Source organism: Manis pentadactyla, chromosome 15 (genome assembly GCF_030020395.1).
Source record: "Manis pentadactyla isolate mManPen7 chromosome 15, mManPen7.hap1, whole genome shotgun sequence".
Classification (NCBI taxonomy): domain Eukaryota; kingdom Metazoa; phylum Chordata; class Mammalia; order Pholidota; family Manidae; genus Manis; species Manis pentadactyla.
In genome coordinates this window covers 66384988-66405597 of record NC_080033.1, presented here as the reverse complement: position 1 = coordinate 66405597, position 20610 = coordinate 66384988, and the positions used below count along the sequence as shown (strand labels likewise).

The 20610-nt window shown below is 41.1% G+C and overlaps 1 protein-coding gene across 2 annotated transcripts in view; it reads right to left on the bottom strand.

The window, feature by feature from the left end:
- GAN (gigaxonin) overlaps positions 1-20610 on the bottom strand; it is a 70053-nt gene that overhangs the window by 25728 nt on the left and 23715 nt on the right. For both annotated transcript variants that reach the window (XM_036909351.2, XM_036909349.2), the window contains exons 2-9: positions 18807-18921; positions 16210-16560; positions 14120-14337; positions 13787-13908; positions 6898-7010; positions 5820-5969; positions 4787-4923; positions 4403-4531 (exon numbers count right to left, since the gene is read on the bottom strand). In XM_036909351.2, the coding sequence (XP_036765246.2) occupies positions 4403-4531; positions 4787-4923; positions 5820-5969; positions 6898-7010; positions 13787-13908; positions 14120-14337; positions 16210-16560; positions 18807-18921 (1335 nt within the window). The remainder of the gene's footprint in view (positions 1-4402; positions 4532-4786; positions 4924-5819; positions 5970-6897; positions 7011-13786; positions 13909-14119; positions 14338-16209; positions 16561-18806; positions 18922-20610) is intronic.

Sequence of the window (20610 nt, the reverse complement as noted above, 5' to 3'; positions counted from 1 at the left end):
ATGAGAACCCATTCTCAAGGGAATAAACAACCAACAGACATCAGCTTTCTCAGACACTGCCATTACCTGCCATGTGGGAATCTGCACACAGCTACAGTAACTATGTTTAGTAAGGGGAGGAAAACGTGCTTATAATGAAGAGAAACTTCAGCAGAGAAATGAGAAAATCTAAAATTCTACCTGAAGAAGCTAGGAAAGGAAGAGAAAAATAAACCCTAGGTAACTAATGGGAAGGGAATAATATAGATAGGCAGAAATCAATGAAATGGAAGACAAACGAAGGAGAAAATTAACAGCTGGCTCTTTGAAAAGATAAACACAGTCGTAGGCTTTGTCAACAGAGGGCGGTGGAGGCACCACAGGCTGGGGAGGGCAAAGGCTTCTTTCCTGGGGTCAGTGTGCCTTTTTTCTCCCTCCTACCACATGGCAGGCAGTGTGCAGGAGACCCGCGGTGCTCACCACCCGCAGGCAGCTTCCCAGCTTCCCATGCACCAGCTCTGTCCTCGGCACCCTAGCGCCCCGGGTCACAGCACCCCCTCTTGCAGTGAGGTGAATCCCAGCCTTGTGGAGTGGGGCCCTTCCCCATCTGCTCCTTCTTAGGGTGTGTCCCTTGGCCCTACAGGTAGTAGCTGTGCTTCCTAAGTTGGCTGTTTCTGCATTCATCAGAGTCCTCTGTCACCCGTTGGCAGCTGACCACCGCTTACTAATGATGATTAGTTCATGCCTATGTACATTAAAGTTCCCCTGTTCAGATTACTGGTGATTTCGGTCTCTTGGCTGGACTGTGCCTGAAACAGATTTGTCAGGAGTGTGGTTCATCTCCTGACTTTGTTTGCCTGTCTTACACAGGCATTTGCAGTACTCGCTGCTGCATCTGGCAGATCCAACGGCACAATGGCAATAGGGTAGATCAAGTGATGTTTAATGGGACATCAAGATGGTCAACATCTCCACAGACTAATATATGGCAGATGACAGAAGTGACATGGCCCTGAGGCGAGACTCTTTAGGTGGTCCTGCCAGGTAAAAGCAAACTGTTTCTGGTGGTCCTTGCAAACTGGTATGAAGAAAAAGTATTAGCTAGGTCAATAGGTGCATACCGAGGGCAGGGATTGTGTTGCATGAAGATACATTTGCACGAGGATACTACATATGGGATTGATCTGTGATAACCACCTAATTAAGTTTGTGAAAGCAAGGTCATTTTCCAAACTTCATCTGACTCTGTGTCTTGCACATGAATGAAGTGGGGATATGATAGGTGGCACGGCTCTTGCCTTTTCAAGTTTCTGATGGTGGCACCAACTTCTACAAACTCTTAAGGATGCAGACTTGCTTCTGGTTTTCTATTTCGGTAGGGAAGAGAAGTTCTGGTGACTTCCCCTCGCCCTGGCCGCCACAATGGCTCCCAGCCCATGGGTCAGAACACCAGCATGGGGATGCTGTCAGTTGTCATGTGTGTCTACACAATTATACACTTAGGGATCAAAGATAAAACTGGCTGGTGACTTCAAAGAACAGTCAACATGATTATTTTATAGCAATGAAAGTGGGGGGCACCTAGGTTGAGCAAACACAGAGGCGGTAAGACATGGAACGGTTATAGGGCCTGAGCTGGAGTACAGGGCATGTGAAAGGAAGAAACTGGAAAACACTGACAATTTTTCTTAGCCTCAGATAATGGAGGATCCCGAGTAGGCAGCTAAATATTATGATCTTTATTTGGTAAGCAATGGGAAATATGAGGAATTTTCATCAGGAGAATGAAACGACCAAAGTCAGATTAACTGTCCAGAAGAACAAGTAGGTGAAGTGTACTGGAGAAGACCGGTTAGGAGGCTCACGGCAGGGTACCCACAGAGTGGCAGACACCACGGACACGGCAGGGTAGGGGCAGAGAACCCGAGTGGGGTGGCTGGAAGACAGTACAGAGTTTAAAGAAGGCAAGACTTGGCAAATGAAGAGATATGACGCATGACAGACGCAAAGACGACCTTTCTGAGTCTGGGTAACTGGGAGGATGGCAGTGCCGCTCAAGTAGAGCCACGAGGAGCAGAACTACAGACTGTCGCTCTGGATAGAGTAAGGTGTTACTGTGACTTGCTATAACTTAGGGCAATTTCTTTGCTTTCCTTCTGTTTTGTTTTTAGTCAGAAACCCAGAAAATAATAAGAAATGGCATTTTTCCAGGAAAGTTTTAACCTAAAAATAGGGAACAAAGACAGGAAAGACAAGAGATTACTTAAAAACAATAAATGGTCTCCAATATAACACAGATTGCTCATCTGGCAACAGTTTCCACAGTATGTGACTATAACATACTTGGAAACATATGCTCTTTTAAGAAATAAATGACTCTTGTATATTATTTTCTTCCTAAATATATTTATGAGGAAGCCTATATTTGTAAGGCAATATAGTGGGGTAGCTACAAAGGTAGACTTTGGGGCCGAGAGTGCCCAAGGTCAAATTCCAGCTCTGCCACTTGCCACCTGTGTGTCTTTGGACACATTACTTAACCTCTCTGTTTTGGTCTTCTCATACATAAAATAGGAATCAAAAGAGCATCTTTATCTCAGATGGTTGTTTTGAAGACTGAATGAGTTAAGTGATTTAGTACATGGCACTTAGTGTTAGATACGCATATCTTGTTCTTTAACCAAATAAGAGACTTATTTATTATATTGACAGCAGAAATTAAGCTTTCTTCATTCTACAGATAAACTAACATTTGGAGAGCTTAGAAATAAGGAAACTAATGATACATGAATTTTATTTGGATAGCAAATAAATAGCGAAGAAGGAGCAATACCCTTATGTTTAACAATTGTGAACTGAAAGCAAGTAATACACTTATATTTAAAGCCTATTAAGCATAAATATGAAAAAACCTAATAGAAATATAAAGGTTCTAACAATTTATAGCATAGCAAGGGCAGACTGAGAAATCTGACAGCCAGATTTAAGTCCTATAAAATCAAAATAGGGACAGGAGATGGTGAGACCACAGGTGGCCTTGATAACTCCAGCAGGGGAGTTAACAGCTCTTAAACTCCACTGTCTAAACAGTAATTCAGTCCTTATGAAATGACTTATATCAATATTTTATCAGAAACCAAACACACACTGACCACGGTTAACTTGCTAATGAAGTCGGGCAGACTGTCTCGAGATTCACTGGGGCAGGAAATTAATATGCGCCTTCATACTTTGGACAGGCAGCCCTCCTAGTAATATATTAAGGAAGAGAAATGTAGAAAAGTCTTTGAAATTTGGTCCCCCACCCATACCACAGGAAACATTCTCTAAATTGCTCATATGTCTAATAAATATTCTTAAGATAGTCTACCTCTGCAATTGAAGAAAAAAAGAAGCTATGCAAATATCCTAAATTTAAAATACATGAAAAGTTAGGTAACACTTTCATGTTTTTCTAAAATCTGGGTAGCTGCTCATTGTTTGCCCTAATCTAAAATCATATGAAATTAAACATATAATATTACAGCACCCCCTTCTGGTAACATGACTGAAATACTATAACAAGATTAATTTCAGCGCGCCAGTTTCCCTGAAGGATCTGAACATAATACAGTAATAAAGACACTGTTCAGTGGTTACCAGGAGGGCAGGGGAGGAGGCTGACAGGAGGCAGTGTGCTCTATAAGACCTATCTGGCAGCCTGGCAGATGCTTAAAAAACCTCTGACACTACATTTCATCCACTGAATCAACATTTTATCAAGTGTCTAATACGGAACAGGTAAGATGCTGAAACTAGGATCCAAAGTTGGTCAAACTGGACCTCACCCCGACGGTGCTTAGGGTTAACAGTGACACCCCGAGAAGCATGCACACGGTGTGACGGGGTCACAGACTGGGGAACGGGAATCACACTGGGAGACATGAGAAGGCTTTGTCGAGGTATGATAATCAAGCAGAGTTCTGGAAGAGGCCAAATTAAAAACTGGATGAAAGTGGGAAGGGAAATTTTAGGCAAAAAGAACAGTACAAAAACAGAGCTGAGATAATCATACCACGTCTGGAGGGAAGATGTCACTCAGTGTGACCCAGTTAATAATAGCTGAAAGAACAACGGCCAAATCACAAAAGACCATATGCACTAGGATAAGGAGTTTAAACTTCTCCTAAAAGCCAGAGTAGCCAATGAACAGTTGCTAAGCAACTAAGTGTCAAGGTCTGATCTGTGCTTTGGAAACACATTTTTATGGTTTTCCTTTAAGTAACTTCTGAAGTCACCGAATAAACATCGAGTGTGCGTTACACATACCTACCAAACAGATGCGATAGTTGAGTGAAGTACCTTGAAAACAAAACAAAGCTAAAACCTGAGCTTGAAAGCATAAAGGAAAAGCTGCAGAAGCTGTGAGGCCATTCATACTCACCTTTTAAACTCATCATGGTAGAATTCAGACTTGCAAGTGACCATCTCTCCCCCCTGGATGTCCTCACGACTCCTGACGCCCCCAAATACATACAGCTCCATGGCAACACCACAGGCTACCGCTCCGAATCTGGAAGGCCACACAGAGCGTATTAGGTGTTAACTTACAACCTACGACCCAAGTCCCTGACTCCTCGTATGCTTGCGCTAACTCTGCAACAGTCAGTGCCTCATGAATACACAGGTCTTCCTTTTTTTGAGAAATGGGTTATTTGTTTAATTTTATAGAAACCAAATACTAAGTCAAATAAAAGGTTCACGTGGAAGAAAGAAGCAAACACCAAGTGAAGGGGAATCTACAAAGCCCATGGCCACGTCCTTTCACCTTCTCTCTTTCAGTGGACATATAGCAGTCCACTGCTGGGTCCTTGGGTCGTAACACTCCACAGACTCAAACAGTTTTCCATACGATCCTCCACCCATGGCATAGATTTTCTTTCTCATAGATGCATAGCAGCCAATCTGAAAGGAGAAGGCAACAGTGGGGGAGGCAACATTTATTATTAGAGTTAGATAAGTAAATATTAACTTGTCTAAAGAGTATCATAAAATATCTGGAAAACGATTTGATTTCTAGTAGCAAAACTATGGTCTTTCCAATATCATGATGCAGGATTTCAAAACGAGAAGAGCAAGATATTACTCCTATTATTAATCCTCAGAGAAGGATTAACTCCATCTAATACTATCTCACTAAGTGAGGTGAGAAAATAACCCTAACTTTTAAAGGAGCTTTCTAGTCTCTCTCTTCTTCCACCACTATTTGAAGATGCCAAGATGTAGATTCCATGGAGCAAGATGTCACTCAATGCCTGTCCAAAATGATTCGGTTGAAAGGGCACAGACAGTAAAAGAACACAGCGTACCTCCCAGCACCTGGAGGGGCTGGACAGAGCTTGGCCAGGCGATGAACTCCCTGCCCACACCAGGGAGTAGGAATCAGGACGGACTGCGTATGCTCTGAACAGCCAACCTGAGCCCTGTGTTTCCGCACTACTTGGTAAGCAATGGTAGGTCTTTTCCTGCAGAATTAAAGTCTCTCTGGTCCCACATGATGATTAGGAGAACAGGTCTGGCAGACCTGGTTGCTTCCTGGGTGAGCACACCCACAAGCTTTCAGCAAGCAGAGGCCTTGGCCACAGCAGCGCCGCCTGGAGCCCACCACCAGAGCAAACTACCTCACACACTCCACCCCCAGCCTTGGCGTGTGGCTACGATAACGAAGGAGCTACCAGCAGAGACAGGATTCTGGGACACAAATTCTTCTAACACTATCCATTGTATTAAAAGGCGTACGTAGGAAATGAAGAAACATTAACTTTAAATCCAATCTGCAATCACAAGATAACAGGTCTCACCTTTCTAACCATGGTCAAATCAGGTTGCTTTGTCCAGGTTTTGGAATAAATATCATAACACTCCATGGAAATTAGCTCTTTTTCGCCATCCTCTCCCCCCAAAATGTACAGCATTCCATCTATTTCCACAATCCCGAAGTTATGTCGTGCCTGAAAAGACATCAAAGATCTCTGTATCCTAAAGACCAACTATTGTATTGAAAGCTGACATTCACACATTTAATAAATATTACAGATATCAACTATATTCCAGAGTGCCAGCACGGAACCGCCACACTCAAAACCGCCTCTCACAAACATTTCTGATATCCCTAGCAGCTCCCTCCTCTACGGTGAGCCACAGGTCCAGAAATTTCTCAGAACGAGGGAATCACCCACACAGTAAAGTCACTGGTGGAATCATTACTTTTCACTCACAATAGCTCACAGCAGGAATAAGAACTACTACCTTCTGCTTCAGTACCTCTATCTGTGTTTGGCAATGGGCTGTTGGTGCTTCTCCGGCAAGAACCACCGCAGCAGGAGAAGCGGTTTGTGCTAGGGCCGCCTGGAATGACAGAGGCCTGATGTATTTCACATCCATTTGCCAACAAATGTTTCCTCAGTATCCCCTCTGGGGGCCCAGCACTATCCCCGCACTGAAGACACAGTGCTGCACAAACACACAGAATCCCTTGCCACCAGAGAGTCTGAGCAAACAATTAAAAAATACCTTGTCTGTGAGATGGCACTACATGGGGTGAAGAGAAAAAAAGCAGGGGAGGAGACGGGAGAGCCGGGGCAAGGAGAGGGAGGCCTCACAGAGAAGGTGCTCTGTGGACAAACATGGAAGGCGGCAAGGAGAAAGCCACTGGGTATCTGGCAGAGGTCCTGAAGAAAGGGCACGTCTAGGTCTGAGAAACCGTGAGGTTAGATGGAGCAAAGGTAGGCGCGGAGAGGAGAGCTGGAGGGCGACTGGCCTATCAGGCGGGGCTTGGCAAGGGCACTTCTTTTCTTATGTGCAAACGCAAAACAAACGAATTAAGTGTTAAAGGGAAAAAAGAAACATATCAAACAAATTAAAAAAGCAGTATTTTACCTCATTCATCGGTGGCAACGCAGTCCATGTATTTGTATCTGGATCATACTTTTCTCCTGAGCTCAGGGTCTGCTTATTTTCATCTTGGCCCCCAAACACAAACAAAAATCCTTCTGCAAAAATCAAAGAAGACATGTACATATACACAATGGAATGCTATTCAGCCATAAGAAAGAAACAAATCCTACCATTTGCAACAACATGGATGGAGATGGAGGATATAATGCTCAGTGAAAGAAGCCAGGTGGAGAAAGACAAGTGCCAAATGATTTCCCTCATTTGTGGAGTATAACAACAAAGCAAAACTGAAGGAACAAAACAGCAGCAGACTCACAGACTCCAAGAAGGAACTAGCGGTTACCAAAGGGGAGGGGTGTGGAGGGCGGGTGGGGAGGGAGAAGGGGATTGAGGGGTATTATGTTTGGTACACATGGTGTGGGGGGGATCATGGGGAAGACAGTGTGGCACAGAGAAGGCAAATAGTGAGTCTGTGGCATCTTACTACACTGATGGGCAGTGACTGCAGTGGGATATGGGGGGGGACATGATAACGTGGGTGAATGTAGTAACCACATTGTTTTTTCATGTGAAACCTTCATAAGAGAGTATATATCAATAATACCTTAATAAAAGTAACAGATAAATAAATAAATAAATAAATCAAAGAAGACACACAAGAAAGTTGAAACTTCTGTCTTCAACACGCATCTCCTGTTGAATATAAACACCACACTTGCAGAGGCAGTGTGTGGAGAAACCTTCTCTGACAACAATGGCCTTGGGATATTTATCACACTCACCCTCAGTGACAGAGCCAGGTTTGTGAGTCATTCTGACCATTTCACTTTACTCGCGAGCTCTGCGTGGCTTCCCTCTACCCTACAGCATAAAAGAAAGAGGGATGCCACCCACTCAGCCACCATGCAACTCTCGGTCACCTCAGCTCATCTATTTCATCCCCGGCCTCTGTGGTTCTCCCAGAACTTCTGGACCACAGCCTACATCTGTTCATTCAAGACCCCAGGGACACTCAGATCTGGACACCTGGATGCACTTTATATTCAAAACAGGATCTAAGAGTAATTGTTGAACTTCCTCTTTTGAAGTAATGGTGGATTAGGTTATTCATGCCAATGTTTGTGCAAAACAGCTAAACTGCTGGGTAAAACATTTTTAAGATAAAATAATCTTTTTAGAAGATGCCAACAAGACAATACAATAAAGCTGAGGGGAAAAGCAGGGCCTGGAGAGGTTACCATGAATGGAAGCCATTTTTCTCTGAGAGCATTCACCAATCTGGGAAATATTGAATTTTTCTTTTAATGGCTTTGAGGGGATGAAAAAGACAGAAATCTAAACCCCAGGCCCATACAAAGTGTGGTTTCTGACAGAAGAGCTTCTCCAAAGTTCTAACTCCCAGAACAAAGACCAACCAGAATTAGAGCCCAGACTTAAATCTCTTGGCTTGTTTAGGAAATCTCAAACTTTGAATTTGCTTTACAGTAATTCCAAATTGGCAGTATTTTCAGGCAACTGGAAAAAACAAATCGAAACCTTTTGTGGAAGCAAGTACCTTTATCTGAGCTTTAGTCTAGCATTCTAAGATTTTAAAGTAGCAAATTACTTTTACAAGTGATTTTTAATAAAATGATCACCCAGCCAAAGACACTGAGGCATACAAAGGAACTAGAAGAAGAACCAGCAGAAGCAGACCACACGAAATAGTTTTTTTCAAAGATTTCAAATTTAAATTTCAAAAATTGGACTACTCAGAAAGATGATACAATAATGTTTACTATGTTTAAAAAATAAAAGACAAATTTTAAGATAACTCTGGGAAATGGGTCAGTAGAAGTGACACAGCTGATGTGAAAAAGATTTAAAGAGAATTTCTAGGAAGAAAGAAAGGAAAAAAACAGATACAAACATTAAGTGAATGGATTTAATGGCAGATCCATCATAGTTAAAGAGAATTTCATTAAATGGAAGATAAATTAGAAGAGATCATAATGGCAACAAGGAAAGGCAAAAAGATGGAAAATAGAACAAAAGAAGAAGAAGGTAGAAGTCAGAGAATAGAGCAAAAGGGTCCAGCCATATTTAATCTGATTTCCAAAAGAGGAGGGAGAGAGGAAACTGGAGCAGAGGCAATCTTTGAAGACAGGATGAATAGGAATTTTCCAGATCTGATGAAAGGCCAAGCCAAAAGGCCCAACAATCCCCAAATATGGCAAAATTTCAAATAAGAAGAACACCTAAGCACATTGTAATGAAATGGCAGAAAAACAAAGACAAAAAGAAAAACCAATACAGCTCAGAGAAAAAAAAGATCTTCAGACTAATGACTTATCAACAAGGAAAGCCAGAAGTCATTGAAAAGTCATCCTCAATGGGAAAATAACAGATACCAACCTAAAATTCTATACCTAGCAAAAATATCCCTTAAGAATGAGGGTGAAAAAATGGGCAGAGGAACTGAACAGAGAGTTCTCCAAAAAAGAAATACAGATGGCCAACAGACACATGAAAAGATGCTCCACATCGCTAATTATCAGAGAAATGCAAATTAAAACTACAATGAGGTATCACCTCACACCACTAAGGATGGCTGCCATCCAAAAGACAAACAACAACAAATGTTGGCGAGGCTGTGGAGAAAGGGGAACCCTCCTACACTGCTGGTGGGAATGTAAGTTAGTTCAACCATTGTGGAAAGCAGTATGGAGGTACATCAAAATGCTCAAAACAGACCTACCATTTGACCCAGGAATTGCACTCCTAGGAATTTACCCTAAGAATGCAGCAATCAAGTATGAGAAAGATCAGTGCACCCCTATGTTTATCGCAGCACTATTTACAATAGCCAAGAATTGGAAGCAACCTAAATGTCCATCAATAGATGAATGGATAAAGAAGATGTGGTACATATACACAATGGAATACTACTCAGCCATAAGAAAAGGGCAAATCCAACCATTTGCAGCAACATGGATGGAGCTGGAGGGTATTATGCTCAGTGAAACAAGCCAAGCGGAGAAAGAGAAATACCAAATGATTTCACTTATCTGTGGAATATAAGAACAAAGGAAAAACTGAAGGAACAAAACAGCAGCAGAATCACAGAACTCAAGAATGGACTAACAGGTACCAGAGGAAAAGGGACTGGGGAGGATGGGTGGGTAGGGAGGGATAAGCGGGGGGAGAAGTAGGGGGGTATTAAGATTAGCATGCATGGGGGGGTAGGAGAAAAGGGAGGGCTGTACAACGCAGAGAAGGCAAGTAGGGATTCTACAACATTTTGCTATGCTGATGGACAGTGACTGTAAAGGGGTTTATAGGGGGGACCTGGTATAGGGGAGAGCCTAGTAAACATAATATTCATCATGTAAGTGTAGATTAGTGATACCAAAAAAAAAAAAAAAAGGGCAGTTCCTGAGTGGTAACCTCCAATGAGTTCTACACAAGAGTATAAAGGGCATATAAAAGTGTAGGCAAAGGGTCTGTTTGCGTTTATACAGAAGATCAAAGCCTAATTGGGCTACCCCGAAAATGAACTAAGATACGATATGAAAAAGAACTTCCAACATCAGCACTTTCTGGAAGGCTCATGCCAGAAGATGATCATCAAAAAACCCCAACAAAGATCCACGCACTGCTACAGCTGTAGATGCACTCATCCCACCAGTTCCTGGACTTGCCATGGGAATGAGGAAGGAGATATCTAAGCTGGCCTGTGCATATTGTAAAACAACAAATTTGACTGGATCTATACTGTTGGAACTCAATCAAGAATTAGGAGAAGTGCAAATTGTAGCACTCCAAAATCTTATAACCACAGACTATTTACTGTTAAAAGAACATAAGGGATGTGAACATTCCCCAGGAATGGGTTGTTTTAATTTGTCTGATTTCTCTCAGACTGTTCAAGTTCAGTTGGACAATATCCACCATATCATAGATAAGTTTTCACAAATGCCTAAGGTGCCTAACTGGTTTTCTTGGTTTCACTGGAGATGGCTGGTAATTACAGATATGCTTTGGTTATGTAACTATACTCCTATTATGTTAATGTGTGTGTGCAATTTAAGTAGTAGCTTAAAACCTATACATGCTGAAGTTACTCTACAAGAAGATATGTCAAAGAAATAATCAATCTTCCCGTTTTCTGCCGCCTGCTACTTCTATAGCTTTTCTTCTTCCTTCCTAATTACAACCCTTAAATAGAATTCGTGCCTCATATCAAATTTACCGAGTATCATAACTCCTCCAAGTGGTAAAGATCCCTCAAGACAAATGCTGGGCATAGAAGCCACAGGGCATAAATATGCAAAGAAGTAAAAAGCTAACCTTTTCAAACAATAAGGCTTCCCTCTCACTTACCAACTTCACATTTCCCTGTATGGCCCCGGAAGATGACTGGTTAGCCAGAGACGGGTAAGATTCCTCAAGGGAGGAACAACCTAAGACAGGCACAGTCGCAGGGGGGCCATCAGGTGAGAAATTGGGGATCAACAGAGGTGAGGCTTAGAACCTCACCCCCCCTGTTCTGAGAGAAATCTTCTGCATATGTGGATGTTTTATTGCCCTGGTCTAGCTTGGATTAACACATAGTCTACAGGCACACACCTGATCATCTACATTTGCTCTCTTACAACACTAAACTATGTTTTCTACCTTTATCTTGCATCTACCTACCACTTCAGCATTTTATTAAAAATAATAATAATAAAGAGAGAAATGTGGTATCCACATATAAATCAAGTATAAAAACCAAATGAGTATTCATATTTGAACTGACTGTTTAGATAGTTCATAATGCATGAGCAAAACCGAAAGTTTCTGTGATGACTGCCCTTGTACTGTTCACTATGTAACTTATTCATTATGTAAGAATTTGTTCTCCATGTACGAACTTGTTTGTTATGCCTCAGAAGATTGCAGACTGACGAAAATTAGGCTTGGGGTGGATTAATGATTGTGCATTGAGCATTGACTCCCCTATACAGAATTTTATTGTTGTTAACAACCATTTGATCAATAAATATGAGAGATGCCCTCACAAAAAAAAAAAAAAAAAAAAGTATACACTTCCAATGGTAAAATAATAAGTAACCGGGATGTAATGAATATAGTCAAGATATCGTAACAGCTTGGTATGGTGATAGCTGGTACCTAGAATTGTCATGTATATAAATGTTGAATCACTATGTTGTACACCTGAAACTAATGTAATGTAATACCATGTGTCAACTACCCTTCAATAAAAAAATAATTATCTACAAAAAAAAAAAAAAAAAAAGAATGAGGGTGAAATAATGACATTTTCAGACAAACAAATCTAAGAGTTTGCTGCCAGGAGACCCACATTAAAGGACTTCAAAAGGATAAACTTCAGAGAGAAGGAAAATGATCTTACGTGGAAAGTCTGAGGATTAAGAAGGAAGGAAAAGCAAAGGAAGTAGTAAATATGTGGGTAAATCTAAATGAATGCCATCTATGTATAGATACACACATAAAACATAGATTAATAAAACATGTATATATTTAAAAATAATTTATAAATCATGTATTTTAGTACTGTAACACTGTAAACATGAACAATAGAGTATAAATACACTGCTCAGCTTTAGGCTTTGATAACTAAAGAATATATGATATGGTGTCTAAGGTAACCTTCAAAAGAATGTAGACAAAGAATATAACTTATTCTGAACTGGTAGAGAGGGAAAAATACTGAATGACAAAAAAGTGAACCAATTTTTTAAAAAGGCAAGAAAAGAAGAAATGCAGGGCAGGCTGGACAGACAGGAACTACTCAGTCATTTCACTTCAGTCACTACAACTGGACACAATTCCTCTCCTCATTGTTTATTTAAGTTTTTGAAATGCCAACCCCTCTAGGAAATCCTTGAAAATTAGTGATGAAGGAACCTTTGTGGTAGGTGCATATGCATGAAAATTATGAATATGTGTACATATAATGGGAGCATATTTGAGGAAGCTAATTCTGAGAAGCTTGAGCAGGGAAATCAGACCCACATTTTGTTGACTACACCACTCCATCCAGCTGTTTATTACTGACAATGACTTCAATCACCTTGGAACCCACGAATGACGCCATTCCTGTACCACAGGACAGCTTTAGCTATTTCTGTATGGTATGGCGTGGTATGTATAGCTTAAAATTTTTAAGGTAATGTTAGTGGGCAAGCAGAGACCAAAAAAATAAGAAGGGTTCCAGGAGGACTGCTGACAACAACTGGAATAGATAACAGCTGTGGGATGAACCCAAAATGGCAGATTCAAGGTGATGAGGAAGGCAGCAGGTACCCCCTTTTCCATCATCTCCTTGAGTGAGAACTTTGAATAATGGGAAGCTGTTTTCAAACCTGCATAGGTGAAGTAAACATACTTTCTACAGTAAAATAACATTAAGCCATTGTTAATGTAAGTAATATTTTCTAGAGTCTCATATGGAATGCCTGCTTTTACATAATGCTTTTGAATATAGTTCCATATTATAATTCCAAACTGTGTGAATTTCAAAGAAGGGCATATTGTGGCTCAGAGGAACTCTGTTCCAGGTATTGGTCACACAGCTGACTGGTGGTAAGCATCACTGAATTCTGCTCTTCTCTCAGTTCAGTAATCAAGTAAAATGCTCCTCTACTGAAGTCTTAAAATAGCTATGCGTTAAAGATTTGGGAAGAATAAAGATGGACAGAAGACACTCTTCCTTATCACAACCTGGAAAGCCAGAGCTACCCCGAGAATATGACATGGAGAGAATAAAATTATGTCTTTAAAAGGTCCTGAGTCATTCTGTACAACCCTGGAATTACACATTAATTGAGGCTGTGTTTAAGTAAAAGTTACCACAGAATGGTACCTGCTGAGAGAACTCCATGGTTAATTCTTGGCATGCTTAAAGGGGCCAGTTCAATCCAAAGCTGCCGGTTAGGGTCATACAGGGGGCACATACATCGCATCGCTGCTGTTGGTTTCCGTGAACTAAGGAAATAAATAATTTGATTAGCTGTTAATGTGTCTTATACCGTTCTGCTTATAGTAACAATGACTAGTTTTACTGCTCTAATGAATTTTTAAACATTTAAAATATCAATTGCTGTTATGCTTAGATACTGAAAAATACTATGGATCCTTGCTTACAAGGAATCATCTCCCTTATACCACTTTTCGAACAACTCACATCCACACTTACACTCTTTCTTCTCCGCCTACAGTCACGATGCACTCAGAGTAGCCCCGGGGCTTGAAGCTGGCCAGCATCGCCTCTCCCTGCTGCGGCTGGCTGAGTGGAATGTTGCTGCATTCCTTCACGATTTCTCGTACTAACGGTTCGTTCAGCATCTGTTCCCGCAAGTAGCTGGAGTCTAACCCTGAGACCCACAGTGCTGACATAACATCCTTCATGTGGACCTGCAGAAGAGGGGACAAAGTGTGGGGAGAAGAAATGGAGACCACAACACAGTTTGTAGAATATGTTTCCAACTCATGGAAAATAGACTGTTGACAGATTATCAATAGATAAGTTATAAGTGCCAGGGCTGCTCAAATATGCTTTACCGGCCCCTTTCCTTTCTATTCCCCATGATGAACAGAGCACTGATAAGGAAAAGTTTGATCTGAAAAATCACCAGCTCAGATTTGTACCCCTGCAAAGTTTCAAGCAGCTTTCTCTACACCCTAAGGGGCTCCGTTAGCAATAGGAAAATGCAGAACTCTGCTGTAATTGCTTCATTTCACATACTTGGTGTGCTGTGAGTTAAACCACACTTACAGAAACATTGTACATAGTAAAAGCTTGATACAATACGGTAAACAATGAGAATGGGTCAACACTAATATTACAAGAAAAATTACAAGAAAAACACAGAAATGCCAAAGTTCAAAAAAACCCTGAGAACTAACCATTTCTTCAGTAATTATTTAAATAATATTTAAATAATATATTTTAAAAATATATCTAACATGTATAACAAATTATATGCTTTTCATGCTCAATCATTCAATTTGAAGTGACTACACCATCTTACTTACATACATAGTGCTAAACTCTTTAAGGGCCAGCTTTCCTTGGCTTTGAAACAGCCATTGCAAGGTGTACTCTTCTATTCCCCAGTAGTAAAAGCTGACCGATGCTACAGTGTAAAGTTCAGACTAAGGGATGAAGAACTGCCCCCGGTTTCCCCAGCAACCCCACTGCTTTAAGAAGAAAGTGAGGGAGGAGACGGGTCTCAGGGTCTCAGGGAGTGGCGGAAAACGAGAAACTCTTCCATCTGATTTCCTAATTTACCCCATGAATGTGGAAAAGAGATCATCAGCTGTGCTAGCTGTGCTGAGACTACGAGCAGTTTTCCAAACGACATACTCAGAGGCCCACTGAATTTCAGAAATTATAAGATAATCATTAAAACTGGAGTCAATAGTTACCAAGAACAATTAAAATGGAATTTTATGTTTCTGAAAACTACTCTAAGACCTAACAGATTTCTTAGTGGGAATATAGTCATTGAAGCTAGTCTCTAATTTATAAATATTGGACTTAAAAGTCCTGTGACTTTGCTCCCTCCCCCAGTATATTAACAATCTGGATCTAAAGCCTGATATTCTCTAAGACGCTCTCTTTCCAGGCCATCACTCCCGGCCCTTACCGTCTGGAACTGCACTGCCTGAGAACTCTGGGGCACCTGCCTGCTTTCTCCCCGAGTGCAGTCAGTCCCTCCAGGGAAAGCCCACACCGCAGAAGCTTCTGGGGCCCATGCCCCTCACCCCTTGGCCAGAGCTCCCTGTACCCCCTCTCACCCTGCCACTTGCATCAGACTCCCTGCAGGGGTTAGCACAGTGGCTCTGGGCTGCAAGGAGGGATGAATGCTGACAGGTAGAGTGGGGATGCTGCATTTCTAAAATCCCTCACATAAGCTTGAAATGCATTTTCCCATTAAAAACAAAGGACATTATGTTCCTTACAACTATTAATTTTTTCATTGCTATTGAGTTACATCGGTTTTGCAGACTGGTCTGAAAAACCAACTGCTTTGATGGTCCTATGAAAGGTTTTACAGTTATCTTATTTAGCAACTTTGTAAGTTGAAGGAGAACACCTGTCAGTGTACCAGATGTGTAGCAGTGTACCAGATGTGTAGCAGTGTACCAGGTACCACGGTACCACAGAATGGAGAACTTCCCACTCAAACAGCTACAATTTGGATTAAAAATGAATCAGCAAATGAATTAATGCAATAAGAAAGTAAAATGGCAAAGTTAGACTGTGTTATAAACTCTAGGTACCTTTCTCATTTCTGTATCATGTGCTATCCATCGAATTACTGCTTCAAATACATATCTTTCATTGCCAACGTTTAACTTCTCAAGAGATACCACTTCTTTAAGCTTCTGAGGACTCAGTTCTAGGAATTCTTCTGTGCTGCTGACATCTCGGAAGTGAGTCTCCAGGTACTCCGTGGCAAGGTAATGGACGTGGTGCAGGCAGTAATGGAGTGCGAAGTCTCGGATACCGATGCAGTTCTCCGCGGCAATACAGCCCTCTAAAAACTCACAGCACAGAGTTTTAAGATCTGTCAGCAGGAGCAGGTCTGCTGCCTGTACGACATCTTGGATTGTATCTTCGTTTAGCCGGATCTGTAAGAGTTATCATAAATATTTTAGATGTGAATATGGGTATTTCAAACCCCAACCGCTAATGTGTTAGGCTGAACCACATGGAAGCTCCACTGTTGTAGGTCAAAGATGATCAAATATTGGCAGCTTTATATGGATCAGCCTAGCACTGGTTTCTCAAGAAGAGTCAGAGGACATTGAGGAACCATCGAAGAGCATAAGCACAAGTTAAGCTTAAGTTAACTGCGTGGCTGGTTAGCTTTTTCCAGTGCTGACCCAGCTTCACCAACATTAACTATCGCAACCCTTCCAAGGTGATCTGTCCACAGTGCTCACTTCTATACCGAATTTAGAGGAACACCTTAAATGAATGAAATGCTGAAGAAATGGAAAGTTTTCCACCCCATGGCACACTGACAGTGGTATCTTTACACACTAGCACCAGAACTCTTGGAAATCTTGCCTTCAAATATAGTAAATTTACTCTTCAGCCAAATGGTATGCCAAACATTTGAAGGGAGGGAGGTCCACACTGCCTGAGGAATCTCGTGTTGAGTACCAAACATCCTAGTTGGTGCAACAGATACAATTTGATCTCAAAGCTATTAATCATTGAGAACTTTACTTTTCTTTAATTTTCTGCCTGATGCTTCTTCATCTACCCACATCATGTGCAACAAAAAGATGTGGTCCAGACTCTCTGACTGAATGTGTGAAGGAGAGAGTTCAGAGTGATACAGCAAGAAACATTTTACCACATTGTACACATTTGTATCACAGACATAAAAACAATGTATAATTGCCAATCGCCCTAGAAACTGAGCAACAAAGCTGTGGTAAGAAGTGTGTGGAATAAGCCACAAGTAAGGAGAAATTTCCCATTTATATGACATGTTAAATTCAGCTACAGGAGAGTGGACAGCTGCAGACTATTCAAATACAGGCATGTGAAAAAACCCTGAAATCTGTTTCGATAAAACTAAACTGCCACATCAGAAATTTGTTATACATCACTTATATTGTAACTATGGTTTTAAACCATATTTGATTTAAATTGGGAGCAACAATACCAAAGTCAATCTGGAAATAGAGTTTCAAGTTTTAAAACCAAGCCTGAACACGAACATGCTCTTACTGACTCGTCGCCTGTTCTAACTGCTACTGAACTGATTTTAGGAGTTTGAGAAGGGGTTCGTCCTAAGCCTGGTTTATGATGCTACAGAGGAGCTCCTGGATTTTAAAGACTGTCCCTAAATTACTTTAAATACATTTATTTTATCAATCATACACACACACACATAATCTTACACCCACACAACCACCACCTAGTGTTTCAGGAAAAAAGGAGGGGAGAACATCATGAAATTAAACCAAAAACTTCAAAAAGGATGACAAACACCAAGTTTGACTCTGGACAGAATGAATATATTGCAAGAAAGTGAGGAGTACACTCACAACACTTAGAGAGCATGCAGGAGAGACAGCTCTCACAAAAAGGGAAAGAAAATAAGAGTAGGGAGGAATAAAGGAGAGTGAAACAGCCCTTAAAAAGGGTAAAGATGAAATGCATTCCCACACGGCCAGATGTCAGATATGCTAACTTCTTCCTTTAAAAAACAACTAGCCCTGGTTCACACCTAAGATATCTCTCTCAAGACTCCTCATGCAACACTTTAAGACACATAATAGGTGATTTATACTTTAAATCACTTACTACTTTCCTCTCCTTCTTTTTATTAAATCTCAGAAATATATGGGTATAGACAGTAGAGGGAAATCAGAAAGGAGGAAGAGGGTGCACAGGATGCTGTCCTACTGAGGCACCATGAACACAGAGCAGGTATCTGTCCTTTGTATGAATCCAGAACTCTATTTTTACAAAATAACCCCCACTGCCTAAGGAAGTCTCTGTTTCCATGATACAGAGGCAGAACAAGTTCCCCAATAGTGTGTGTACAGAGCAAGATGGGAATTAAGATCCACCACAAAAAGACAGCCGCGAGGGGAGCATCCCACGCCCGCATTCTCAGGCTGGAAGGTGTAGTTCAGAACGGGAAATAAAACCAGAAAACGTGACTGGCAAAGATTCTATGCGCTCTGCTTTTCACTAAGAGCAGAGCTCCGGGAGAACACACTTGGGTGCCATCACCAGGAGGAGATACTGTCAGGCACACAGTGACCCAGGAAGGCGATGACGGCGCTACTCGGCTGCAGGACGGATGAAAGGGGACCCTCTCCAGTCTCCTTTCCTCCGGGTCTCATCGTACCTGCCCGCTGAAGATGTAGTCCAGGATCTCTCTCATGACCATCACCGATATCCCTTCAAGTTCAATCTTATAGGTGGATCCATCATCTTTTGGAGGATTATAGTTTAACTTTGTCCTAAGAAAGGGAAAAAAATGTAAAATTTCTATGAAAGAACAGAAATAGCTATAAATATTCATACACTAAATATTCTACAAAGTATATGATATTTATCAGCATATGAACCCACTTTAGAAAATTTAGTCTGTTAACGTTAGATCAATACAATTTTGTTTTATAACTTTTAACTACAAAATACTTGTTACAGTATTGTTCAAGAACAGAACTTCTTGAAAGCCACACACGACAACCCAAGAACTAAGATCCAGGGGGTGAGGCTCTCCCCTTCACGCCGAGAACCCCCACCTTTAGGCTTTAAAAAAAAATGTATTTAATTATCTAGTTATTTTCAACAGTGTAACCAGGACCCCACAAACTACCACCCAAACCCAAAGCTAGGACTTTGGCAATAACCTGCTTCTGACCTGACAGTCCTCCCCACCAATTCATTCCCCTGCTTCCCCCCTCTGAAGTAACTATTACCCTAAATCCTATTTCAATTTTCCCTTGTTCCTTTTTTTTACTGTATCCACAAATTATAGAATATATAAAAGATATACATTTATTTATGTATAACAGATATTCATTTAATTTTAGTTTTGAATTTTATAAAAGTGCTTCATGCTGTCTACAGCCTTCATGCTTTCTACAGTCTTCTTCATTTGAGTTCTATTGCTAAGAGTTGTTCATATTGCTGTGTATCACCTGGTTCTTCTGTTCTTTCTGCTGCAGAATACTCCACTTTCCTCTTAACAGGCCTCTGGGCTGTTTCTAGGTTTTTGATATTGTAAACAGTATCACTATGACTATTCTTGTCTGTCTTCTTTTGTACAATATAAAAGGATTTCTCTCGGGTGTACCCCAGGAGGGAGGATATGTTGAATTATTCTCCAAAGCATGAGATGATAATTATTCTCCAAAGTAGTCGGGGCAGTTTACAACCTCATTTGGCCCATGTAAGACAATCTATGGAACCACAAACTCTACAACACTTGAATCTATTACACTTCCTGAGTTCTGCCAACTGAGTGAGCGAAATATGGTCTCTCCTTGTGGTTGTAATCTGCATTTCCCTCATTATCCAGGTGCTAAACATCTCTTCATATGTGGCCACGTGTGTCCTCCTCTATGAAACACATGTTCAGTTTAAATCTTTCGTTCATTTTTTAGAGTTAACTGTCCTCATGATATTGAGGTGTATGAGCTCTTAATTATATTCTTGATATTAGTCCTTTGCAGATTTGGCACTTTTTTTTAAAGGTGATGAACAATCTAAAGAATAATTTTTCACAGTCAATATTTTTTTGTGTCTTGTTTGAGAACTGGTACCTTACCCAAAGTTTAAAAGAAATCTCTGATTTAGCAGTGAGGAAAGCTAAGACCTACCTAAATTGCATTTAAGAAGCCCCACAAAAGCTCAGAACTGGTGGTGTGAGGACGCTGTGGGAAGGGTGAGAGCTGAGCTGGTAGAAGAATGGATTGACAAAGTCATAAGGAGCAACTGAGTTTTCAGGTCTTTCCTCCACCTACATACACACCTCACTGGCATAGCTTCGTAAGGCTCTAGAGAAAGGTAAGTGATTGACATCCTGAACAGTATAAAACTGAGGCTGGGTGTCTGGACAGGGGGTTAGCACATCGGCGGGTAGGTGTACTGGACCATACAAAAACCGAGAGTGTTAAGGAATGTTTATATACTGAATGCTG